Source organism: Phoca vitulina, unplaced genomic scaffold (assembly GCF_004348235.1).
Source record: "Phoca vitulina isolate PV1807 unplaced genomic scaffold, GSC_HSeal_1.0 scaffold20, whole genome shotgun sequence".
In the NCBI taxonomy this organism is placed as follows: Eukaryota; Metazoa; Chordata; class Mammalia; order Carnivora; family Phocidae; genus Phoca; species Phoca vitulina.
Genome location: NW_022589723.1, coordinates 20,577,233 through 20,604,681, shown reverse-complemented (window position 1 = coordinate 20,604,681; position 27,449 = coordinate 20,577,233). Strand labels below are relative to the sequence as shown.

Below are 27,449 nucleotides of genomic sequence, written 5' to 3'. Positions count from 1 at the left end.
TACTTTCCACAACTTTTTTTGTAGAGTAAGAGAAAGGGATATAGGAGGGAACATTTATTAAATACCTGTGGCATATGCCCAGTACTGAGGCGGGTGCTCTAAATAGTTTACCTACTTGAATCACCATGGAATCAGTAGTTCCCATTGCTGGCTGCTAATTGGAATCACCTGGACTTCACTCCCCTCCCCCAGCTCAAGATTCTGATTTAATTGCTGTGAGTTGGGCTAGTCATAGGTAGGTTCATGAATCGTTCTAGGTGATTCTAATGTACAGCCGGGTTTGCAGCCTCTGGTGTATATGATTCTTGCCATGTTTCTCTGGAAATCCCAACATTGACCATGGAGGAAAGAGAGAAGCAGGGAGATAGAGGGTATGTTTGGACCTCAGATCAGAATTTAAGTGGCCTTAATAGAGTCGTCAGAGCTCTGTCATTCCATTATTAAATTATACAAGTAATCATCCCAGAATCTCTCCTAACCCCTTAGTTAATTCCCTTGGGTCCAAGTCACTACTCTTCCTAACTCAGTATCCCTCATGGTAAGAGAGAAAGGGAAATAACCCGATCCTTCAAATGTTCTGTGTGAAATAAAACATAAACCAGTCTTTTATATGATCTCTGCCTTCATATCTCTTTACACTTATAGGTACAAAGCTAGATGAGCACTTAAAAATGGTTCAAAGAGTGTAGAGTGGTTCAGTGGTTCTCAGATTCAAGCTTGTGTCAGAATCACCCAAAAGGCTTGTTAAAATATATTCCTGTGCCCACACCCAGAGTTTTTGAGTCAGCAGTTCTGGGATCAGGCTTGAGATTTGCACGTGGAACAAGTTCCCCCACTGATTGCTGACACTGCTGGTCCAGAGGTTACACTTGGAGGACCAGGGCAGAAGTCTGGGAAGCAGTGAACGCTTGGTAGGCCCCCTTCCCCACCTCATCTTTTCCCACTAACCACCTGAAGTGCATGCTTGTTCTGAGGTCTGATTTGCAGCTGGGCTGTGGTTAGAATAGGAGCGTATGCTCGCCACCCCACCCCCACCAGGTAGGTGAGCTGTGCCACCCCCTACCTGTGGGGCTCACACTGCTAGGAACGATAGGCTACTATAAATCCTGACAAGGTAATTGCCTTTGCATCACATTCAAAGTGGACATGGCTAAATTATAAAACAAAAGTCTAGGTGAATTTAGGAGTAAAACTCCACCTTTATAAGGGACTAATTAACCATTAATGTGCTCTTGTCAAAAATGACCATTCTTCTCATATCTTTAACATCAACAACAAAAAATTCTTCAGATAGGCTTGTTTTTGAAGCCAAATGTGTGTGAGTAGGACATGTTACTTTAATTATCTTGAGTTTCAAAGTTTCTTCATTGATAAATGGGGAAATATATACCTACTTGGCTGGGTTGCATTAAGGGTTAAAGGACATGATGTGTGTAAATATATATATACATATGTACATGTTAACAATGAAACCTTCTGAAGATTGACTTGATTTTTAGAGTTTACTACCTTCTAGTTCTCTCAAGAAACAAAATAGTCAATGGGATACCCGGGTGGCTCAATGGGTTACTCGGCTGCCTTCGGCTCAGGTCATGATTCCAGGGTCCTGGGATCGAGTCCCACATCAGGCTCCCTGCTCAGCGAGGAGCCTGCTTCTCCCTCTGCCTGCCGCTCCCCCCTGCTTGTGCTCTTTGTATCTCTCTCTCTCTGACAAATAAATAAAATCTTAAAAAAAAAAGAAACAAAATAGTCTAAAGTCCCCTTGCTGCATATTCCAAAAGTGCTGTGTTGTCACCTTGCATGACATCCATCACATGTGATTGTAATTCCTTGTTCAGTGTCTCTTCCCTGTTAACTGTAAGAGCCACGAGGGCCTCAACCATGCCTCTCTTTTATTGTTATTTCCCCTGCACCTGGGATAGGATCTGATTTACTAGGGTCTCCAAAATATGTCTGTTGTTGAATTAATAAAATGTTGAATAAAGAAAATGTCCTTGAGTGACATAAAAATCCCTAAGAATAAATAATTCTGTCCATATTTAACTGACACAAAGCCTTCTTACTTAGATGCTTGTGTTCTTTTTACCCAGAGCATAGATATTCTCTTTCTTCTTTAAGTTTCCCCAAGCTCTTTCTAAAGTTTCTTGCCTGTCCTTCAGAACCTTTTGTATATTGGCATTAAGATGACCACAATAATGAGAGTACTATTTGCAGTACTGTCTATATTAATCTGTCTCTGCTGACTCTGGGTTCTAAAAATGTCTTAACTACATATGACCTGCAAGCTCCTCCTAGCAAATGGCTCTTCCATTTTTGAGTGGGCAGAGCTAGTTTTTAAAATCTTATAATCACTTTTAAAATACAAAGTTATATGTACTATTACGTGATCGAGCTATACATTCTCCCCTCCCCCCAATAGCTCAGTTCAAGGCATGGTCAGAACTTCATTAAGCATTCACTACAAATAGTTCCCTCGTGCTTACTTTCTCACCTCACCCCAATTCCCGTCGCCTCTATAAATTAGTAAATGGAGCTTATTAAAGATTAATGCCTACCTTTCTCTTTTTGGTGACTAACTCTCCTCAAAATCACTTTCTTTGAAGTCAGCTGAGGTTCTGCACATGGTACAGATACACAACAGGAATGTCAAGGCCAGTGTGTGATGGAGACTAACCGTGAGGCATCTTAGCCTCCAAGCCCTCACATCAGGCCCAGTCTGCTTACCCTACAGGAATATGGCGGCACTGGCCGTTCTTCGATTTGTGAAGTCTTACCTCCGAAAGACATGCACAATGGGTACATTTAGAAGAAGGAGGGTCAGGAATATGATTCAATGCTAACATAGACTACTGAAAGAAAAGAAGATTTAAGTAGATGATGATCAGTAACTCTAAACCATTATCAGGAGTGAGCAGAGTTGGATGGACAGCCTATGATTAATTTGATACTTGTCATTTTTTATTGGGTAAGGTTGTCTCACATTCAGCAGAGACTTAATACAGCAGACAAATCCAAGCGGTCAATTACAAAGTCATGCAGCTTATCCTATCAGCCTTTGGAAATCAGTGACTTTTGTGGTGTTTTGCTGCCCAGCATTAATTGCTGCCATGAGAGCACCCCCATTTTCTTTGTGCATTGCTGCAGAGACAATAAGTGGATGAAACCCATTCATTCCAAGCATGGTATCCAGTAGAGACTAATGTAGTTCTTGCTAGGAAGAAATTTTGGGCATTCCCAGTTTCTGTCTACTCTGGGCCTGGTTTCTTTGTCTGTCCTTTTACCCTATATTGAGTACAGTAAATGGCCGATGTTTAGTGCTTAGACTCACTGAAAACTGAAATATAAAGATTACCACCCAACTAGAGAGATTGATCACCACTGGGTACCCCCAGCACCTCACACAGTTCCTGGCACCGAGTCAGCACCAATTGTTCATAGGACTAATGATGTGGTAATAGTAGTGCTTTAGTGATTCTGCAATATTAAAGCATGAAATAATCATGCAGTTCATTTTTTTAAGAATTTTTTTTTTAAAGATTTTTATTTATTAGAGAGAGAGAGAGCATGAGCGGGGGTGGGGGCGGGGAGAGGGAGAAGCAGGCTTGCAGGGATGTGGGACTCGATGTGGGGCTCAATCCCAGGGCCCTGGGATCATGACCTGAGCCGAAGGCAGATGCTTAACCGACTGAGCCACCCAGGTGTCCCTCATGCAGTTCATTTCTAACAAAAATAATTTCTAGAAATTTCAATAAAAATACCCACTCTATTTAAATTTTGTTCAAAAATTTTATATTCAAATTGTTTTTTGTATATCTTCTCATATTTTAATTAACAGTTCTTAGGAGACTGAGTGCAGTCTGTTGAATACTAAATTATGAATTCAGATCGAAGGCCATGCTCTTCCTCTAAAACAGCATCTTTGTGACAATATCTCTGAACATTTTTTTAAATGATATTATGCCATAGGACTAGATTCACATAGTTAAATAATTCAATACTGGCTCAAAGTTCTTTCGTACAAGAATAAGGTATATCAAATCTACTTTTGGGTCTTTTAAGAGTGCTTTAAAGTTTTCCTCATAATAAATTTTAGATATTTCTTATTATTTTTTAATTATTGTAAATAGAGCCTTCTTTTTCCTTATATCTTCTAAACTGGTTTTGTTTGTATTTTTAAAAACTATTATTTTATATACCATACTACTTTACTAAATTCTCTTTTTGCCTGAAAGTGGTTTTTTCTAGAATTCTTTGGGGTTTCCAGATATGAAAATGTATCTTCTAATAAAAAATGGCTTTACTTCTTCCTTTCCAATTACTATGTCTCAAATTGTTGTTTGACTAATTGCATTAATGAATACTTCCAACACAATGTTATATAGTAGTTGGAAATAGTGAGCATTCTGTTGTTTTCCTTACTTTGATGGAAACGTCACTGGTGTTTCTATATTAAGTAGGATGCTGGCTTTGGGGTGGAGGCATATATATTTTATTAATAGCAAAGAAATAGCCAACAACCTTATTTTATTAAGGTTTTTTTTTCATATAAATGAGTATTAAATTTTATCAAATGAGTTTTCTTTCCCCATTTCTGCTCTGGTAATTGTCTATTTGCCTTTTGATCACTAACAATTTTTCCATAGAATTACTTAATCTAGATTTTCAAATTAATTTGTATAGGGTTGAGCATCATCTCATCTCTTAGGACTTTTTAAAATTCCCTGTCTACTGGGGCGCCTGGGTGGCTCAGTCATTAAGCGTCTGCCTTCAGCGCAGGTCATGATCCCAGGGTCCTGGGATCGAGCCCCGCATCAGGCTCCCTGCTCTGCGGGAAGCCTGCTTCTCCCTCCCCCGCTCCCCTGCTTGTGTTCCCTCTCTCCCTGTCTCTCTCTGTGTCAAATAAATAAATAAAATCTTAAAAAAAAAAAATTCCCTCTCTACGTATAGGTATTTCCCCCTCTCATTATTTATATTGTGTGATCATGAATTTTCCCTTTATTTCCTCATTAGATTTGCTAGTGGCTCATTTTATGATTATTTTTTAAAAAACAACTTTTGGATTTCTTTCTTGGTTTATCTGTTTTATTTATTCTCTAACTCATTATCTTTACTAATCCTTTCCTCTTGGTTTCTTTTGGTTTACTTTTCTTTCTCTACCTTTTTGAGTTGGGTATTTAATTCATTTTCACCTTTATTAATTGGGTTTTTAATGCTTAAAAATATCCTTTCATAATGGGATTAATCATGCATTAATTTCATGGATTCTGTTAAGTTTTATGTTATGCTTTCATTATTGTAATTTTGAAAAAGTTCTTCAATTTTGTATTGAATTTCCATTTTTTTTTTTTTAAGATTTTATTTATTTGACAGAGAGATAGAGAGAGAGAGCACAAGTAGGCAGAGGGAAAGGGAGAAGCAAGCTCCTCGCTGAGCAGGGAGCCTTACGTGGGCCTTGATACCAGGACCCCGGGATCATGACCCAAGCCAAAGGCAGCTGCTTAACCAACTGAGCCACCCAGGCACCCCTTGAATTTCCATTTTGAGCCAAAAGTTACTTAGTAATACATTTTTAAATGTCCAGGTGGAAAGATTTTTTTGTTTTGTTTTTTTTTATTTTGGAGAGAGAGAGAGAGCTCGTGCAAGCATGTGAGTGAGCAGGGGAGGGGTAGAGGAGAGGGAGAGAGAATCTCAAGCAGGCTCCACATCCAGAGCAGAGCACACTCGGGGCTGGATCTCACAACCCTGAGATCATGACCTGAGCCAAAGTCAAGAAGAGTCAGACACTTAACTGACTGAGCCACCCAGGTGCCTTGGGTTTTAGTTCTTTTTGATACTTACTAATTTCCAGTTTCAATGTATCGTGATCAGAGAATATTGTCTATGCTAATTCCTTGGACTATCGGGAGGTTACTTTGGAGTTTAAGATGTGGCCAATTTTCATGAATGTTTTATGTGCACTTAAAAACAGGTGTGCTGTCTATTATTAGCATTCAGAGTTTCATTGTTAGACCTATCTTATTGATTTAGTTGTGTAAGTTTTCTATATACTTGTCAATATTTTGTCTCCATTGTCTGTTTTAGATTGAGAGAGATATGTTAAAGTTATCTGTCACTAGTTTGTGTTTCGCTTTGTACTTCCCGTAGTCTCTGTTTTATTAAAGTGGCTGGGTTATTACGTGCCCATGTATTAGTAATTGAAATAACTTCATTGTGCATTGTAGCTTTTAGTACCATAAAATACGCTTCTTTGTGCCTTTATTTAATGAGCTCTGGTTTACATGTGACCATGTTCAATAATACTGTGGCTGCTGCATTCTTTTCATTTATTTATATTCTGTCCATCCTTGTATTTTTACTCTTTCCTACTCTCTGTTTTTAGTATGTCTCTCTTACACAACATAGTGTTATATTTTACTTTGTTAACCAGTCTGATCATCTTTTCTTCTGATAGGTTAATTAACTCCATTAATACTGACTGATGATGTTGGTAAATTTGGCATACACACAAATACATGAAATTGTACATATTCTTTCACCATATAGTCTGTTCAATTTTCTTCAAAATCTCTCTCCTTTCTCTGTCTTTTTTTGGAAGGAAGAAGGGTGCGGGGAGGAGGGAGTATTTGGAAAAGTTTATTTTTTGTTCCAATGCTTACCTTTATGCTAATACCTTTATATAATACTTTTTTTATTTTGTCATTGCTGATTAATTCTCAACTATGAGAAATTTGAAATAACTATGCTAGTGACATTTCAGCTCCCTCTCTCCCAGCATTAATTTGAAATAATATTCTTTTAAACTAAACAAACAAAAACAGAAACAGTCTCATAAATACAGAGAACAAACTGGTGGTTGCCAGAAGTGGCGGGATGTGGAGGGATGGATGAAATAGGTGAAGGGGAGTATGAGGTACAGACTTCCAGTTATAAAATAAAGAAGTCATGGGATGAAAAGTACAGCATAGCGAATATAGTCAATAATACTGTAATAACTTTGGTGACAGATGGTAACCACGCTTATTGTGGTGAGCATTTAGTAATGTATATAATTGTCAGATCACTTTGTTATACACATGAAACTAATATTATATGTCAAATATACTTTAATAAAAAAAGAAATAATATTCTTTTACTCTCAGATAATACTGGTAATGTAATCAGTGAGCTTATTTCACTTTTTATACACTCTCCGTATCCTTCCAGTTCTTTCCATTTTCCTAGTTGATCTATCCCTGCATTGTCAGAGCATATAGTCATATTTTTAAAACAATCATTTAGTCTTAGTTTTATAGATATATGTATATTTGTTGATGACCTCCTGCTCTTATGCTGATGTCTGCTCAGTTATGCTGGTTGTTTAAAACTCATTCTCTAACAGATCCCTTAGCAAAGGTTTATATCAATAACATGCCTTAAACCATTGCATGCTCATATCAGCTTACAGCTTTTATAGTTGAAGGTCACTTTTGCTGGATAGAAAATCTTAGCTCAAATTTTTCCTTCCTTGAAGTTTTAAAACATTTATGAAGTTTACTCCATTTTCTGGGGTAAAGTATTGTCATCACAATCTTATAACAATCTGATTTTCCTTCCCTTCTGAGTAATTTGAACCACTTCTTACTCTATTTCTATTTTGAACTTTGTTTAAATTTGTAATATTGCTTTGTTAATAAATTCTATTGCTAGGACTTCATGGAGTATGTTATAAAAGACCAAAAGCAAGGCAATACTTAAGATCTAAATGTACTTGCCAAGATCTTGCCAATTGCCAAGTCTCTGATCCAATTATTTCAGCTGCTTTCACAGAGGAATCAATCCTGTAGAGATCTGAACAATTTTGTGACCAACTACAGGTATGGAGACAGGGGGAGCAGCATTAAAAATATCCAGATCAAACTGGATATGTTTTTAGGCATGGCCAGAATTGGACCTAAATTAATCTTAACTTATCCTATCTTACCTTTAAAAACAGAACTGTATGATTTATGTTCATGAAACATAATAATGAACTGAAATAAATACATCATTTTTTTTTTCAAATTTGTGATTAATTAAGATAGATGCTTTTTTCCCCTATGGTTTAACCTGATGTTCAAGGAAAAGAGCTGTTTTATTGTCCTTATTTGATATACTATCTACCCTAGAAATAAGTGAGAAAGGTAATGTCAGTAACGAGTAAGCCACTATTTCTATGTTTTGTTTTGTGCTCCATCCCATGACCACCCTCCAGTAATGCTTTTGCCATTGATGGGGCTGAGACTTTCAATTTCAATCCTAGCACGTTCTTAAAACACTATATGTGAATGGAAACCAGTAAAAAAAACCTGGCAATCCAGGATCATATTTAAGTGATGGTGGGAGACTGCTTGGAATGCTTGCATTATCAGAAACCAGTTTTGCTTCTTTTTATATTCATCACTCTTAATAGGAAAAAGGAGAATCACAGATGACTTGGTGCAGGATTTTACTTGGTTATAGATATCATCAAATGGATACAAACCCACATGCCCTTCAAACTGTTTTTTTAGAAATGGGCCACTAACATTATCTCCTTGATTTCTACAATGAAGTTCAAGATTATATAACTATTGAAAAATATTTCTTTTATTATTAGGTCAGAGAAATTTTAAGTATTACTGTAGTGCTAGGAAAATAAAGAGCCTTGATCTGAAGGCTGGCCATCTTATTGCCATTTACACATATTTCTAGGCAAGGACATATTTAGAAATAGTAATGATAGTGGATTTATTCAGGCTGTCTGCTTTCTAGCCACTAGTCTAAGCACTTGGCATGTTTTAACTCAGTTTTAACAACAGTTCTACATCTGGTTAAATTATTACTGCTAATCACATTACCATTATTACTATTTTGTAGATGAAGAAACTGAGACACAGAAAGATTAAGCAACTTGACCAGTTACCCAGTTTGTGGATGAGCCAGGATTGTATTTGAATTGGCTATTTTAACAGCATATGGATAAATTTCCATAACAATGAGCTACTTGTCTTTCAGTTGTGAAAGCTGTCTTTTTAAGCAGTCCTAAAACTGAAGGGGTGATCTTAAACAGTGGTCATTAAAAGAAACACTTATAAAAAGCTAGCCAATTACAAAAGAAAAGCAATATATGTAATTCTTCCAACATCTAATCATACTATATCTTTCAATTAAATCATCACTCTTAGAAGTAGAATCCCTGTATTGCCAAGTACAATCCTTGCCAAATATCCAGACACAATCATGGGCTTTAAGGATTACAAGTCACATAATAAAGGATAATGACCTAAAATTAAGCACACTAATATAGAAAGCGGGGACAGCCATGCTCTGTGGAAATCAGCAATCTATTAGATTTAATGTGAGATTAAGGATCTGTGTAACTCGCAATTACGCTGTTTTTCATTAAGAAAAATAATGTGATGATGGTGCTCAGTAAAATTCTTTCTTCTCTTTACCTCTGTTTAATTGGATTGGGGACTGCTTAAACATCTTTGGGTTGGAGCTTATAAGAAGATGATCCCAGCTGTTTTTCAAAGCTTACGGCAGCAGGCAGACAACACGATCATGTCAAGGCTCATGCAAAAGCCTTAATCCTACTTTTTTCCATCAACCAGCTACTGCAGCCCAGTGTTTAACCTTCTAAGTACTAAATGTGCTCTGTCACTGCTTTAGATTTGCCACTGAATTGTTATTCTTTAATGCTGTTAGCTTCACTACTATTAAAAGATCTTCTCAATTCCCTCTGCCTTTGGATACTGACCATGTTTCCATTAGGATTCTCCGTATTTTATGCCTTAATTTAAAAATAGTCAGTGGTTCACCACACTTTTAATGTCAAATAGAGAATATGATTTGTTTGTTCATACATTCATTCACCCACCCATTTATTCATTTGATAAATATCAAACTCTTTTGTGTCTTTTCCCCAAGCTCTACCGTAGACACGCGAGGGCAAGCTTTGAGATGGTAATCAACGAGCTCCACAGTGTTGAAAGTAAATAAAACAATTGGGAGTTACGTTTTCCTTGTTTTTTTTCCTAGCAACATTTTGCCTGGTCCAAATATCCAGCACCGTAAAACTATCACTGTAGTTGTACCGAGATCAGCAATATCGTAGTAGGTAAAGAGTAAAGGTTAAATGGTCAAATGAGCTTTCCCTGTAGCTGCGCGTGCTACTTGGATGGTGATGCACTTTCTTTTCTCTTTTCCTTTGGAGCACGGGTAGTCAAGGAAAAAGGGAGTGGCTCTCTGATTTGTCCCAGTGGCAGTGAGCAGCCAGCAGAAAAGCAGACACAGTTAATGCTCAGCTGCTCAGACCAGTCAAGCAAGCTACCGAGTCCCAGCTGTGCCTCTTAATGTTTTCTGATTGCACCTACTCCTCAATCTGTGAACTGTTTTCTGGACTCAGATTCATCAAGCGCTGCCGCTTTAAAAACGCATGTAGGCAGGCATCCTAGGATATGCCATTATAAGCTGCTGCCAGGGGATCTTCTAGGAGATAAATGGAATCTGTGTGAAGTAAATTAGTGTGAACCAGTCAATCTGAGTGTCAGCCTTGAGCCACTTCCATGGATAACTAGCCGGCTGACTGGAGGCCAGGGTCTTCTGCCATATGTGGGTTGGAATCTCTGTGATTCTGTTTCTCAGGATGCGGGAGATGTGGGGCTGTTTATTCTTGGAAGAAGGCCAATTTGATCTGTGTTTTAGATTTGTCAATGAAATGGACTTCTGAAGCATTTTTGTTTACCTCCCTACTCTGACTGTACCAAATGCCTCTAAGTTGAACTTCTTTACTGTAGGAAATATGAGAGAAATCCCCCCAGAGAGAACTGCTTCCTTCTTGTTTGAGCTGCCATTTTGCAGACTCCAACTGGGCTGAGCTTGGTCAAACCTCTTATCTGAGATCTTTAGGTTTTAAAACAAAGTAATAACCATAATTTGGCAAAATGAGTTTAATCCAAATCTTCTCTCCCTATTTGCTTTTTGAGGAATAAATCTATGTGATCTTTAATTCATGAAGAAAGGGAGGTCCTATGCAAAGCCTGATGATCATGGTTCCCTGTAGATACCCAGCATGGAAAATCAAATTTTGGCCATTAGAGAAGGGGGAGAAAGCCTCTTAATAGCAATAGAATGAGAAAACCTTTTTAAATAACTTAACTGTTCCATGGAAAGAATTTAGAGACAAAAAGCATGTGAACCAATAGAGTCATAAGAATTATTATTTAATATGATTAAATGGTAAGTATAAATGGTTCTATTATGTAAAAATCATGTTTCCATAATTCAGTATTCCTTTAGAGATCATAGTTTGTTCTTACATTAAGATCACAAGAATTCATTTCGTCTAGTTAAATTATGACAAATCATCTTTATTTCTTTTTCCTTTATTATATTAATAAAAATTTTTATCGCCTTTCTCTCTAGAATCAGTGAGATGGTTAATCATAGAATGTAAATGTATAAAATAGAATGAGAATAAATTTAGGCCCTGTATTTGGGGAATATTTTTTAAAGCTTTCCCTCCTCTATGTCCAGGGAAGCCTTTCAGACACAGAGGGAGAAAGAGAGAGAGAGAGGGAGAGAATACCTAGGAATAAGAACTTGGGCAAAACAATAAATGTTTAAATATTCAACAAATAAGGGTATTTTCTTTTTTTGGTCACCTTTCCTAGACTCATGTATCCATAAGGTAGCTTTTGAGTACTTGATGTGAAGGTACCACCATTATAGGGTCCATAGAGACACATTCCATATATGAGATACATTTCAGTATATAGAGTGTGTCTGTGGATGTTAGATAGCATGAATCATAGCAAAGATCAAACCAAATGCTTTAAAAATTGAGTGACCCTTTCCTTGAACTAATGAAACAAAAATGGGATGTCCTGTGAGAACAAAATTTGTTTTATGCCTGTACATTGAGTTCAGAGAAATGAAACCCCTAGTGTAAATTTAACTTTATGATTTATGGGTGTGAGGAAAAGAGAGTGGAAATCGGTGAATTTCCCTTCTGTTGTAGGGACTAGGTACAATATTTTGTAATGTATGACTTTTACTTTCTAAAGCGCTTTGAAGGGAAGGGAAATGAGTATTGTATAAATGATGCTTTGGCCTAGACATGGTCCCTCAACATGGTCCACCCAATGTCCACATAACCTTATTCCCTGCAGAGCAAGTCGGCTTCCCCAGCCATCGCTGCCCATAGGTGCATTGGATTCATCACACTGGTGGAACAATAATACTACTCATGAATTTCCAATTATCTGAGACAAGCTAATGCACAGAAAAAGGCACACTGAGTCAGGCCTGTGATTATTCTAGCCCACTCTTCTGATTGCAGCACTAGAGCTCATTATAAAGAAGCAGAGTTGTCCTCATGACATCAGCCTCAAAATTTTAAGATGTGTCTCAATATCCTTCTTCCCTATTAATGTAGTCCAGTGAAGTAGTCAGACACAAGAACCGATGAATGGGATAAGAAGAATAACACTGGCCAAATCAAGTGCTGAGAAACACAGAGGAGGGAGAAAAATTAATGTTATCTGGTGGGTTGATAAAGACTTCATGGAAAGAGTGGCATTTGAACAGAGTCTTGAATAAGGGGGAGCATTTTGGCAAGTAGGGAATTGCTGACAGGGTGACAGAGGTTATCTCAAGCTGGGAATCTTCATAGGTATGGATGTAGAAAATAAATGGCATACCCAGGGGACAATGAGTAGTGTCGTCCAGCTATATAGTATATATGAGAGTCTAAGAGAGGGAGGAGTGGAGAAGGCCAGCATTCAGTGAGAAACCTCTGTATTATGAAAGGTCTTCAAATCCATGGCTCCAGAATTCCCCACTGGTGACTGAGCAGAGGTGCTTGCAGCTTTTTCTACACGGAAGCTACATGATCAGACCCTGATTTTAGGGATATGATTCTCCTCAGTTTAAAGAGTTACTAGAGGGAGAGACATGTCTTATCAGGCTATTAAAATAGAGAAGTGACTGTGGCACTGGAAAGTAGGGTCAGAGTATATTGATCTTGCGGGGCTGAAAGAACTAGAGATGAGAAAATGGCAGTAGTAGGTGTATATAACTTCTTGATGAGTTTATAAATATCACTCACATTGTTCTTCAGATTTACTTCTATGCTGGAGTCTTGGTCTTTCTAATTTCTTCTTGAGATATTCTGATATGATATAGACTCTCCTCCCTCCTATTTCCTTCCAGACCTTTGGTTGGCCTCTTAAATTCCACTGTGTCCTGTATTGGCTGGAGGCACATATAGCGTTCCTGATCCAGAGGCCTCCTGAGCTCACTTGTTGGTTTTCTTGTGGTCGGTTTTTTGTGTTGACTATCCCCTTCCTAAAGTGCCAGCCTTCTGTTAACCATTTGCCTACATTTTTACATTGGCCTAATGTCCTTGACTCATAGTCAGTGATAGCTCAGAGCCATGTTCTTGTTACATATACTTGTTATTTGGATCATGTTTCCTTTAAATGGTTCCCAGAATTTACTATACTGACATGTGTACACAGCATGTATTCCCAGTGATTCAGCCTTGCAATTGTTTTCTACACTTAATCTAATCAGTCTCACATTTCACAACTCAAGAACTGTTAGTGTTGTCTATAGTCCTGGGCATTTTCCTGAGTATTGTTCCAAATAATTTGTAAAAACTCAGTAAGAGGAATATTTTACACTGATCTAGGACACTGTTTTATACTGTCTTATCTAGAAATATCTGTCCCTTACCTTTTGTTACCTATTACTTTGCTCTGTAATGATGATATCACCTTTCTTGTATTGAACAGAGTTTTCTGAAAGTCTCATTACATTACAGTTACTGGTTTCCCTTTATCCATGTGCATGTTTGCTCTTTAAAACATTGCTCTCTTTAGGTATGTTTCTCTTATCCTTTATTTATAGATGCTGCTGGCTGGCTTAGTATCAAAATGGGTGTTTCTCCTACTTATCAAGGTCCTTTCTATATTTTGGGCAACCATCACTTAGAGATATTAGTACAAATACTGAGTGTTATGCAGTGACTCAGCTTGAAGATTGGAGAAGGCATCTTTCGATGATTTATCCCCCAGCAAAATTAATATTTTGAAATGAGTGGCTACATTTTATATGCATGACCATAAGAAGCAATCAATGCCAACAGACCACCTATGCTTTCTCTGTCTGGTGTGAGTGCATGTGTGAGAGAGTGATGCTTGCTACCGATTATATTATAACACAGTGGTTAAGCACATTATTAGCATCCAAGCATATCTTCCATTTGATTTCAGTAAGTTCTCAAGTACACTAACATACCATTTGATGACATTCAAATAAAAATAAATCACCTTCAGAGTAACCAAGCCTAATGATACAAAATGTGGTAACTTAGACCTTTTGTTCCTTGCATCCTTCTTAATGTTGACAAAGAACTAGAAAACTAAGGCATAGTCTAGATAATTTGATTTCCTTATTTTCCATTTTCTATCTAGGAGATGAAAGAGCTCTGACACTTGATTAACCATCTGAGACAAACGTTTTCCCCTGAGATAGAGACGACTATCAGCTGGGAATTTGAGACTGCCTGCCAACCATTCTCCCCATGCTGATGGTGTCATCTGAGGTTTGGCCTATGGAAGGCTTGCTGCTCTTATGAATTCCAATGGTCGGGCCCTTTGACAGTTTCTCCTCCCACTGATTCAAGAGGAAAATGTTTTTGCTATTTTTCCTTATGGATAACTGTAGACTTTGCTGTGGTTTAAATTGCCCCATGCTGGGAATCCTTATCTTAAGGTCATATATAAATCACGTTTATCTCTAGTCTCAGATGCTAGCCTGATGCTCTTTTGATTGAAGGGTCTCTTTTGTTTTCCTGACCTTCTAAATTTTCAAATGCACGCTGCGAAGTCTACTCTAAATTTCCTCTTAGAATTCTCCCTTTATTGACTGTTCTTCAATTTACCAATACGTAGGGATATATTTATTTTTGTCTTTGAAATCTATTCCTGCTTTCAACTTCTTGAACTTCTGAACAGTAAAATTAATGCATTTATGTATTTACCATAGGATTTGGTCCTTATGAGAAAAGCCAAATGACTTTTGCAGAACCTAAATGGCATGAAGAGTGTGAGAGTTAATTTCTATACATTCTCAGAACTCATCCATCACCTATACTTCCTTTTAGTGATGACAGAGTCCTTTCAGATAAGATGTTCCTGAATCTCTTTGTCTTGAATAATTATCTCTCTGGTTTAATATAGAAAGCTGGGATTGAGCTTGCTGATTTGACCAGTTTACTTCTTGCACCAAATGAGACATAATAACATATAAAAAATAATAATGAGTAATGTTTCCTTGAGTTATTTCCACTCTGAATTTATTCAGTAACGTTCAAGGACCGAAGTTGAGGAAATTATTTTGATTTGATGTTTTAAAAAGTGCCTGCTCACCTGCTCACCACCTCTCTCCTGCAAACACTGCTCACCAAGGAAATGGTTGCTCTAAAGAAGTACACAAAGAAATCCAGGCAAGACTCTCACTGGTAACTCAAGATCTACCCTCTTGGGGACTGAGGGAATGCAACAGAAAGAGAAGAAAGAGTTGCATCATTACCTGTTATTCTCCTTTCCTTTTCCCTCCTTACCGTACACATTTCCTTTGTTGGACCCTCCCCAGCCTACCTCAGATCTGTCTCTGTAGTCTGTTTCAGTCTGAGAGTTTAGATAATTTGATTAGAGTTGGTTTTCATGTCAGCCTTGACTAAGACAAATGACTTCATGGGCCCCATTCTTACATACAAAAGGAATAGAAATAGTTGCCCTTTAAGAGATTTGACTTGAGGAAAATACAGTTCCACAGGAACACCACACCTCTGCATTTATTTGGCAAATAATCGAGAACCTCATCTACGGCCCCAAGGCCAAGATGGAGCCAGTCCTCAGAGGAGTCTAGTGCATGTGAAGCCGAACCTTACCCAGACTGTCTAACATCCAGGCCAGGGCTCGTCCACTGCATCTGTACTTCTTGCAGTTGTTACGTGGACCCAGTTAATTTAGTTTGGGATGATTTATCTCGCACCGAAGTTCATATTTGCCAAGCTGATTAATGAAGAGAGGGGTTGTTTAAAGAAATAAATTGCATAAATATGATTCTAAGAAGGATGAGATACAACTTATTTTTTAAAATATTTTGTTTTAAAGATGTGTTTTGCACCATCGGTAAACATCTGACAGGTGCTTTTCTATGCCAAGGAGTCAGTTTGTTCTCAGGAGTGGCCATGCTATAGCCTCGGTCCTTTCTTGGTCATTTTCCATAGGGCTGCCTCACACTAGGGGCGCAGCTACCCAAGTATCCCTCTGAAGCTGCCCTGATGTTCTCTGTCCCTCAGTCAGACTGGACATTGCCACTCCTAGGGTAGTACCGATCTTATTTAATTCACAAAGAGCTTCAGAAGTCCTCACTATTTCCAAGGCTAGTGTAGTGGCCACTTACTATCTTGCGACCCTGTTCAATGATATACCAAGTGGTTGGTTGGACTTGGATTTTTATCTGGAGGAATATTTGAGTCTCAGAGCCAGGAGATGTCAAGGAAGTTGTCCAGTCCAACTCTCTAATTTTATTAATAAAATGACCTGAGTCCAGGAGAGTGAAATGACGTGTGCTCAAGGTCATGAAGTCACACTATTAAGACCAGAGGTGGAATTAAAAAGAACAGATATTCTGGGTCCTATTAATTGAGCTTTTGTCCAGTATAACATATTTCTCCCTGGGAACTCAGAAGTTCATCTCTTAATGAAATTGTTGATAGTTATTTTTGTTCCATTTAATACATATATTTGGGTGCTAAACAATGAGGAATTTTATTTTTCATTCAAAAATAAAGCAGATAGGGCCTCCTTCTTTAGGCAGACTTTCTGTTGACATTAACAATAGGTGGTGGGGTTGTTTGGGTATGTTTGAGCTGTAAACTCTAGGCCTCACCTTAAGATTTTCCCCTTAAGCTACAAGTGAAATTAATCATTTTTTTTTAATTTTTAGGAATGCTTACTAGCCGTTTCACTCAGTCATTTCATAAGTACTCTGAGTACATGCCCTGTGCTTCACATTGGGTTAGAGATGTGCTCACTTGTTTATCAGCCTGACCAAAACAGCCCATTGCTCAAACATCCCGGATGACAGGGGAATTTCTATATCTGAGAGGAAATAAAGCATTGTTTAAAAAGATTCATTAAGGGGCACCTGGGTAGCTCAGTCGGTTAAGCCCCCAACTGTTGGTTTCGGCTCAGGTCATGATCTCAGGGTCATGGGATCGAGCCCCACGTCAGGCACTGTGCTGGGCGTGGAGCCTGCTTAAGATTCTCTCTCTGCCCCTCCCCCTGCACTCTCTCTCTCTAGAATAAATAAATAAGTCTTTTAAAAAATAAATAAATCTTTACAAAAAATTAAAAGATTCATTAATTATCTTCTTATCACTCATATTTTCCTTCCTCCAAATTAATTGGCTGGTCCGGCCATGTGTTTCACCTGTAGAAATTAGCAATAGATTTTTTTTCCCCTGAGACTAAATAGTCAACAATTTGATCCTGTGTGTGTGTGTGTAATATACATATATCCCAAAACTATTTAAATAAAACAACAACTTTAATTCTATACATCTAGTAAGGATACCAAAATAAAAGTTACCCTTCACAACGTTTTGGAAAATTCATTTCTTGACCAGTTGAAAATGTCATCTTTCAAGTAATTATACTAGAAAATGTCATCCAGAAAATAGTATTCAATGTCAGATTACAAATGCAGAAAGACAGCAAAAAAATGCGTTGTCTAATGCTAAATCGTCTTGCTGAACTTGTCCATAAAACAGTTATTACTTAGTTATAAAGAAGCACTAGATATTTTATTTAATTCTGGGCATCTTTATATGATTTTTTTTCCCCTAGTTTCCAGTCCACACTGACACAAAGCCAGCCTGAAGCCTGATGCAGGATGCAGCTATTGCTATTCAAATATAATCAAGAGGTCCTATCACTTGATTATCTCAGCAGATACTCTTAAAGTAGAGGTAATAAGTACATAGTTCTTTAGCTAGATATGTTTTCCTGATAAGACATCTGTCCTGAGAGAACCACTTTGTAAAGTGAATTTGGGGTCTATTCAAATGACATCCTCTTTATTTACAAATTTGGTGTTATCACTTCAAGTCTTTTCACTGACTTGTCTCCCTCTAATTTAAAATATATTGCAGTCTTTGGTGATCTGTGAGTATTGCATTAGTATTTACTTCTTGAATTTAATGTAGTTTTTCTTTCTTCTAAGCCTGTAGAAAGTTTTTTGTTTTGGGTTTTTTTGTTTGTTTGTTTGTTTTTTTAGCTGATTCATAGTGATGCCTTAAGACTGAAAAGAGACCTAAAAGATCAAGCGAGAAAGTGATCAACTCTTGGCCACAGTATTAAGCTAGTAGATTTGAACTCAGGTGTTTAACTTCTTCTCCACTGCTCATTCCACAAATCTGAGCCAGCTTTTAGTCTTCCCTGACTTCTGCAACCTGTACCTTACTTTATGCCCTTGAATAAGATGTGATTAAGATTTTTGTCTGAGTTTTATCTGCTACTACAGTGGTTTATCCTATTCAGACCAATATTTCAAACTGTTACATCTTTTTATTAATGGTTTTCTATAAATATCCCCAATACTTCCAAAAAGTCCATACATGTGATGGATGGGATCTATTTTTAAATCATTCATAAGTCATTGTATTGAAAACATTATTTGTAGTGCAGATTTTATTTACACTGTGAATGACATGGATCTTTAACAAGGGCTCTATTTAGTCTACAGAACTGGCTTACTTGGAAGGATTAGCTGCTGTTTGTGGAGGTGAATGGACATTTTTCAGTGGTCATTCTCTTCTTGGGGCCAGGGGGAATAGTTCTTGGAATTGTTTGTTGCCTAAGCCTAGCCACCTTTAAAAACTAATACCATCTTTCTACAAATGATGACAAAGGGAAGGTGGGAATTTTTAGAGGTTAACTGAAACCAAATTAGAGAATAGACAGAGATGAAGGAGCGTAACCACTGATGACCCTATTATCACATTGCCCTACAGTAGGTCTTTCTATAGTGTCTTTGTCATACAATCCTCTGGGTTTCTTCTGCCGTTGAACTATTCATTTCTTTAGGATATAGAATTACAGTCATAGTTAAACACATCATAGTCGAACACATCCATACAAAGTACATGGACTTTTCTATTTAGCTATTAAAGATATTACAAAGATACTTAGAACATTGGCCCTTCAGTTGTGAATATTTTAAGGTGTGTGATGAGTAAATGGAATAGCCTTACCTCTTTCGGTGGTAGAACTGTCAAAAAGAGTTTGTGTTTTTTGCTCCTCATCCCCCAAATGTGGACTATCTCAGAATCCATTACAGATGAAATAAACCGTTGATTTTAAGTTAAGGATGAACCTAACAATCATTTGCACTATATTGATGTCAGAAGTTATCTCTCTGCCAAGCTTTAAAATGCATCTTCAAAAACTACTGAAAATATCCAAGAACTTTAGTGATGAGCTACAAATGGACTTTGGTATTGATAAATAAAAGTCAATATGTATAGTGAAAGGACAACTTACTGTGATAAATGGGCCCACCATCAGTAAAGATCAAATTATTGACTATTTAGGGCAAGGAAAAACCTGTCTATTGCTAACTTCTACAGGTGAGAAGAATTAGCCACAACAGCAATTTAGGAAAAGCTCAAAGAGACACGTTAGGAGAATTCATTAAAAATGCATACAAAAGTAGGCAGCAACATTCTGTTAAATACATTTGTGGCACTAGGCTAATGTATTTTTTTGACCATGCCTGGGTTCACACCTTTTTTCTTTTGCCTTGAATGAGCTCCCTTTGGGCTACCCATATATCTTTTCAAGGAGATCTAATTCAAAATTCACTTCCCCTACTACAGGCGAATTACTTCTGCATTCCTAAAAACTATGTCATTCTTGGAATATTGTCTCTAGTGTTCCTACTACTTTTCATTGTACCTCAACTAGATCACAAGTTGTATGAGGGCACATTAAAAGTGCCTTTAATTTTTTTACCCCTCGCATAGTCTATCACAGACCTCTACCCATAATAAACACTAGATCAGTATTTGTTGATTTCATTGTTTTTTGAAATGATTCATTATTGTCTGAATTTAATGGTGAAACATCACAGAAAACACGCAAAAGAACAGCAAAGATTAGCTTATCAAAAAAAAGTGGAATGGCAATGATTAACCTCTCTAATGTGGGCTGGTCCCAACTGACAGAAGGTAGGTATTTCTTCTTTAGTAAATTTAACCAGGTACTCTATAAATTAGCCAGTAAAAATGAGAAATCTTGTACCCTCTCAAACTTGGAAGTTAAAATGTAATTAAGCAAAATATCTGAAGACTAACCCTTTCTACTCTCCTACCCCCCCACAAATGACACCCTCCAAAATCCGAGGTAGATACAAAAAGAGCTCCATGGTACCTACTAGTGTGAGTCTAATGAAGATCGTGCAGCTACAACTACACCTAGCTTTCTGACTTTCTTGAGAGGCGTGGGATGTCAGTTCATGCTGGGACCACTTTTTTTGCCGCTGGAAATTGTTACAGGCATTTACTTTGTTGTTTTAATACCATGCTCTCTTCCTTCTTGAGGGCTGTACATCTAGAACAGAGTCTTGCTGGAAGAATAAGTAAATGAATGAGTGGATGAGAGTTTTAAAGAACAGTATATGGGACAAGTGCAATGCATTTGCCCAAATAAACACAGGTGTTAACTCACTGGCTGTTAATAATAGATTTAGCTGTATGATTCATTCCCTATGATAAATATCAATGTAAATATTTCAGAAAATTAGTAAGATATATAGAAATAAAAACATTATTAAAACAGTCCAGGGCGCCTGGGTGGCTCAGATGGTTAAGCATCTGCCTTCGGCTCAGGTCATGATCCCAGGGTCCTGGGATCGAGTCCCGCATCGGGCTCTCTGCTCCTTGGGAGCCTGCTTCTCCCTCTGCCTCTCTCTCTCTCTGTCTCTCATGAATAAATAAATAAAATCTTAAAAAAAAAAAAAAAAACAGTCCAGTAAATCTTGACCAGTGTCTGCAACTTTGGTGCATTTAATTATCCACTTCAACGTGTTACAAAAATCAGTGGATTCCAAAATAATCTGTTAGTATGATCTAAACTGAGGAAAATTAAATTAAAGGCAGCTACACCAATAACTACTTAGGCTATATGTGTCTCTCCTCCAAATTACAGACTAACCTGCACCACCATTTTACAAATAGGCACCCTTTGTACTCTCAAGTGGGCCTAATCAAGCACTGATTGGATTTAGTTGAAGATAATTCAAAGCACATACCCTCTCAGATCAGGAGGACATCTAGCATGATCCGTCTGCTTCACTCACTTGTTCACTCATTCATTCCACAAGTCTTTTAAGAATACCTCCTATGGCCCAGGCAGACAGAGGTACATAAAACAGAGATGGCACCTACTTCCATTTTTTTTTTTTTTGGAAAATTTAAATGCCAGAATTTCATACATTTTCCCCATGTTTTGTTCTCAGATAAAAGGTTTCAGAGAAGTGAATTCAAACTATGCACACACTTTCACAGAACAGAGGAGAACTACCTGTGTTCTGAGAGGATTGGTGAAACTTATGAGAATATTTGAACCGAAATTATGTTCCTAGTCTCCTTTAAAGTATGTATATTGTGGGCTTCAGGTTATGATCACCAATGCTATGTACACTCCGTGGAAATAAGATGAGGAATGTGAGAGGCGTGAGCTCTGCTCATGCTGCTTTGGACCTTGGGTGGCATTCCTTTGTGTCACTTACCGAGTATGTGTGTGAAGTGACACAGCCTCCAGACTTTGCTCCATCATTTCCTAATGGAGGTTTAGGAACAGTGGCCAGACCTACTCCCCTGGGCCAACAAACATACCATTTCATGTATGGCTTATATATTTTCTTGTTTGCATTTATGGCCTATAAATAATATGTTGTGTGTGCTATCAAGACCTGAAGAGACAGTAGTAGTGTTTACTGCAGCAATTTGCAATAGATAAAATTAGCAGTAGTCAATAATATACATATTTATGTAGTTTGGCTTCAGACAAGTAAGTATGACGTATTTATATTATTGTGGTCTTGCTTTGTTTTGTTATTCACTGACTTTTTTTCATGAAGACAATGTCCACTTTTCCCGACAAGTGATTCCTTGAATGAATAGAATATGGAAATATGTTACTTATGGAGATAATTGAGACCAAGTATTACAACTTGTGCAAAAATGTGGAAACTTGAGTCTGTTTCTCTAACAGAGCTAGAGGTGTCATGTGTTTATAGGAAGTTTTAGATTTCTGTGCTCATTCCCGTTTCTGTTCATAATTCATACTCAGAAGATGATGACAGATTGTCTGAAGTCATCATTCAAAACACTGGCCCTACTTATTAATCATTTGCCACTATTCTGTACTTTAAATTTTATTTACATAGGGCTTTTATTTATTTATTTATTTTTTGGTGTTTGAAGTTTCTCATTTGATGAAGGAGAAACAAAATTTATAGAAAGTGTTCATCAGCTGTGATTTGTGTGACAAGACGAACCACCGCACCCATGCAGAGCTGCTCTTTTTAACTGACCAGCCCCATGTTCTTCGTCTGTGTCCTATGGCTGTTAATTGACGATATTGTTTTAGATTTATGCATTAAAAATATGATTTCTACTTTGGAGGGATCACTTTGTTACTTTGTAGCTTTTAAGCTGATGCAATGAACTTATTTTTCTTGTAAGATAAAGTCTCATCTATAGATTTTTCAACTAATTACATGTCTGCCAATACATACTTAGAGGATACATTTTATTTCAATTTATTATTTGTGTTTACATAGTGCGTCCCTGGAAATATCTGTGGAACTGAAAGGAAATGTTTTAATGGTGTTTATTACTACTTTTTCATCGCTCTCTCTCTCTCTTCTCTCTCTCTCTCTTTTTAATAGCTCCAGTCAGTCCGGTCAAGCATGACAGCAACTCAAACTCGGCAAACTTCCAAGACACTGAGGACATGCCTGACAGATGCGTCTTGGAAGAGTCTGAGAGTCCAGGTGAAAGCCATTTAAAAATAGTCAAGTATAAAATGATAAATTTGACACAGCTTTGGGGTCCTTGGAAGGGGGTGGCGGGGAGGACATTGTAATGCTGTTTTCTCTTAGCAGCTGCGCTATCAAATTAATGGTCACCTCCAGGGGTCACAGTGTGGAGCTGTTACCTTTGCCTCTTTCATCAAGGATTCAGTTGGAGGAAGTACAAAGGCTTTATGACTGAGAAGGGAAGCTGACACTATTAGTTCATTATCATCAATTTTAGGCTAAACTGGTTAATAGAGGCCGAGATTGAAAACTGGAGAAATGGCAGCATTTTAAATATTTCAAATAATGGGACTGAGCAGAAGTGGAGAGTTAGACACAGATTGCCATCATTACAGTCTATTCACCTTTCTAAATACAAACAGCTCTCTAACGGGGACTAAAGGATTTTAGCATAACAGTAATGGACTCATGGATACGTCAACTATTGAGAACAAGCAGAACAAAAGAAAGTGATAACCCTTCCTCATGCCATAAAATTTACCCACGTCCCAAGTTACTTAGGTTTGTGTTTTCTTCGTAGAGAGAATAGACAGAAATGTAGCAGAAGGATAGAGCCAGAAACACTTAAGCATGGATTTTTGTTTCTGTTTTTGTCTTGTTTCAAAACATGCCTAGTCTTTTAACAACTAATTAATCAAAAGAGAAAAAAAAATCCTGTGAAAGTTGAATGACATGTCCGGATCACTACAAAGCCATAAGGTGCTAGAAGTTTCCTTATTACCATGAGTGAAAGAGTTAACTCTCTCCTCCCAATGAACGCTTTCCTTTCCTGTTTTCTCTGGCTGCTGTGTACCCTCGACCCTCTTGCATCTTTGTGTGCTGATCCTTGTATCAGATTTTTGATTCATCCTCTCTGTGGCCTGTCAGCTTAGTTAAGAGATTTCCAAATCTTGTAGCCTTCGCTGACAGGGGGCAGCTGCAAACAGTCCCCTGATCCTTCCCCGAGGAGAGCTACTGAGATTTAATTTTCAGTGAAAGGTGCAGCCTGCAATCTATGTCAGGTCCCCTAAGTCATCTCGGAACCCCAATAGGCCCAGTGGCGATGGCATTGTATTTCAGTTCCCTCCACTACGCCAAGATTCCTCAAAAGATGTACTGCTGCCGTATGTCTCTTCTCAACCACACTTCTGCTTTAGCATCCCATGGAACTGAGAAATGGCATCTTTCTCGCTGACAGAAATTTTTAATCAGAACGTGAACCCCACATCCTGCCCTAATATCTAAGAAACAAATGTAGGTTGGTCCCACTCCAAAAGGGAGAAGGTGCTGGTAGCATTAAATGCCCATCAAAGTGTTTTAAAATTGCTTTTAGTTTTGACAAAAATTACCTACTTTTGACTAGATTTTTAAACTGTCTTCATAAACAGTTTCCTATCAACCTGAGGCAGTTAAATCCCTGAGTCAAGTTTTCACCTAAGTGTTCATTGTTTTTGGCAAGAATAGATTGGCTTTATGTCATCTCAAAAGTAGAATACATTTCAGGCATCCCTCAATATGAGTGGAATTGTAGTAAAATTCAGATATTCCATAGTTTATCTGATTGATATAAACAAAAGGGTATTATCAAAACAAAGATTAATTAGAAAAGATAGGTACTGATAAAGAATCTTAACTTAAAAAGTGAGTACTGTTCTGTACATCGGACATCATTAAACTGGTAATAAAGAATGAATTACTCTGGCTTTTTCCTCTGTCCATTCCTGCATTTTAAGACATCTTGCCTTATAGGCCTAGAAACCTCTGGAGAGTTCACTACTGGTCTCACTGCCTTCCACTGAGAATTTGTGGCTTGGTTGTCATGGAGACATCGTATTTCTCCAAGAATTGCTCATATTGATCCGTGGCCAGGCGTAAATGGCCAAGCGAGTGTGAGGAATAAAGGGGGCTGGGCAGTCCTATAAAATGACCACGGCTTGTGGGTTGGAAATAAGCTCATAGCAAACACTTAGGTAAAAAGAAAGAAGCAGTTTTATTTTGTTTCAGGATTTCTTTCTGCACTTTGGGCCATTGTCTTCTTTCACTATGAACTGAAAGAAACTTGTTAGTCACTTGTCATGTCAGATCTTTGGTGCTTGTCCTGACACAGCTGTCAGCCTTCCAGCTCTGTGCAGTTCAGGGACACACAACAAAGAGGCAATGACATGAATTATTTATTGCTCCTTGTGTGGATAAAATTCTGTGATAAGAAATTAAGACACTTCTGACAGAGGTGCTTGTTTAGTAAGAAAGATTTTGATGAGAGAGTGCATTTCCTTGAAGTATGAGCATTTGAGAGGGAAAATTCTTAAAACTGAACCCAAAGGAAGGTTTGTGAAATTGGTGGCGTAGAGGGACTTTCTTGAACCGTGAAAATATGACTGTCCGCATCTCAGTGTCCAAAAATGAACTAAAAAAATAACAAGCTATTCAAAGGGAGAGGCTCCAAAACTATAAATGTTACTTTCGTGGTTGAGTTACCTCTGTTTACCAGGTATGAGCGGGGTTCCTTTGGAAAGCACATTAACCACCTTCGTTAGAAGAGAAGGCAAATTTGGGGGTTTTAAGGGATAAGCTTTGGGAAGGTGTCGTCAGACCAATAGAGGTGCTTCAGTAGCTGAGCTTCTAATTGCATTGGTATATCCGTTATTCCCTATATGGACAGGAGTGCATCTAAATCTGAACGCATCGTTCTTACCATTTTCACCTGGCATATTACCGTTCACTTAAAAGTCCTTTTAGTATTTTCATGTACACGCAAAATCCCCCCGTTACAAAGTTGAATGTGGTCAGTCTTCTAGCTTTAATGGTTATTGACCTTACATGGTTTTATCTATGCAACTCTAAATGACTAATATATTCATTACATCACTTTTAATGAACAAACCAGTTGTTCAAACGGCATATAGAAAATGAAAACAAAAAATCATTTTCCCATCCAAGCACAGTTCAAGAATATTGCCTCATATATTGTTCTTTCCAAATAAAATCTTTTCTTTGCAAATCCCCTGAACATCATTCTCCTTTGCCTTTAGAGCTTCATATCGCTGATACCAATTCCTTTCCATATTCAGGGAACAAAGGGATATTGAAGCACAGAAAAATGATAATAGTTTACTTTTTTAAAGGGGAAGTTAAAGTTTTCTAAACATTGATGCAACATGTGAAAATGTCATTAATAAAATCAAAATTTTAAGTTTATATAAAAAATAAGATTGACTTTATGTGTTATCTTTGAATGCAAAGGGTTTTGAACTCAATCTGCAGATTGTTTATTTTTCATTGACATAACTGCTTCTCCAGCACTGAATTGACGAGGATGACCCATTTGTAAATGGGCCGGAGTGTGCATATAGGCCACAATTTAGAGGACTGGCAGAGTGGTTGTTCACCTGGTCTCTAGAGCACTCTACCTATTCCTCATGCCATTGTGATCTCTTTCTTGGTTCAAGCTGTATACCCAGGTGAGTGCCTGCAGTCCATTAAGGATGGCAAAGCAACTTTAGACCAGAGCATTCTTGTTACTCTGACCCTGCTAGTGAACCTGGAGGTCTTGTCTGATAGGTTAAGGTCTCCCTCAGCAGTGTCTTTTCCCTGGAATAATTCATTAGCAAAGAGTTTTGACTCACAGGTGAATCCCAGATTGAAGTTTCTGGCTTACACTCTGTGAAGTCTACTTGCTTCTTCACTGGCATTTATACATTCCCAAAACCTGTGGGAATAACTTTGATGTCTAGTAATAGAAGCACCGAGACAACATTGTGAACTCACAGCTCCCTTTTTTTCAGATTTTAGGGCCATTAGGCTTTCTTTCTTTGGCTCTTTAAAGCCTCATCACTCCTGAATCTGAAAGATGCTATCACAAAAATAGTTTAGTGCAGTCTCTTGCTGGTTAACTTCTTGTTAACTGCTTCATGCATAGTGATTAAAGCTCAATTCCTATTCTCCCGAATATCATAAAAAGTGTTCCTTGTCCCCCATCTTTGCACTCATGATGATAAAAAATTTAGTGTGACATTCACAATTTTTATCCAAGTGTTAATGAGAGACCTTGAGCTTTTATCACCTTACTGTCTTGGAAAATTAAGAATTTTACTTCCTAGTGCACTAGGGACAGTGCACTTAAACATAGCTTCAGCTGAAAATAGTAGTGATGAGAGAGCTTGAAAGTAGCAAAAAAAGGCATTCACATCAGCGTTTTCACACATCTGAAGTAGTTTATAATCAGTATGCATTCTGCCATTAATAGAACATTTTAGTGGTTTTTATATAGCACATTATGTGTATAGATC

General features: G+C 37.7%; 1 protein-coding gene across 1 annotated transcript in view; it reads left to right on the top strand.

The window, feature by feature from the left end:
* Nucleotides 1-27,449, top strand: part of WDR72 (WD repeat domain 72) — a 190,731-nt gene that overhangs the window by 162,059 nt on the left and 1,223 nt on the right. The window contains exon 18 of the mRNA XM_032417984.1: nucleotides 23,032-23,136. Within this exon, the coding sequence (XP_032273875.1) occupies nucleotides 23,032-23,136 (105 nt within the window). The remainder of the gene's footprint in view (nucleotides 1-23,031; nucleotides 23,137-27,449) is intronic.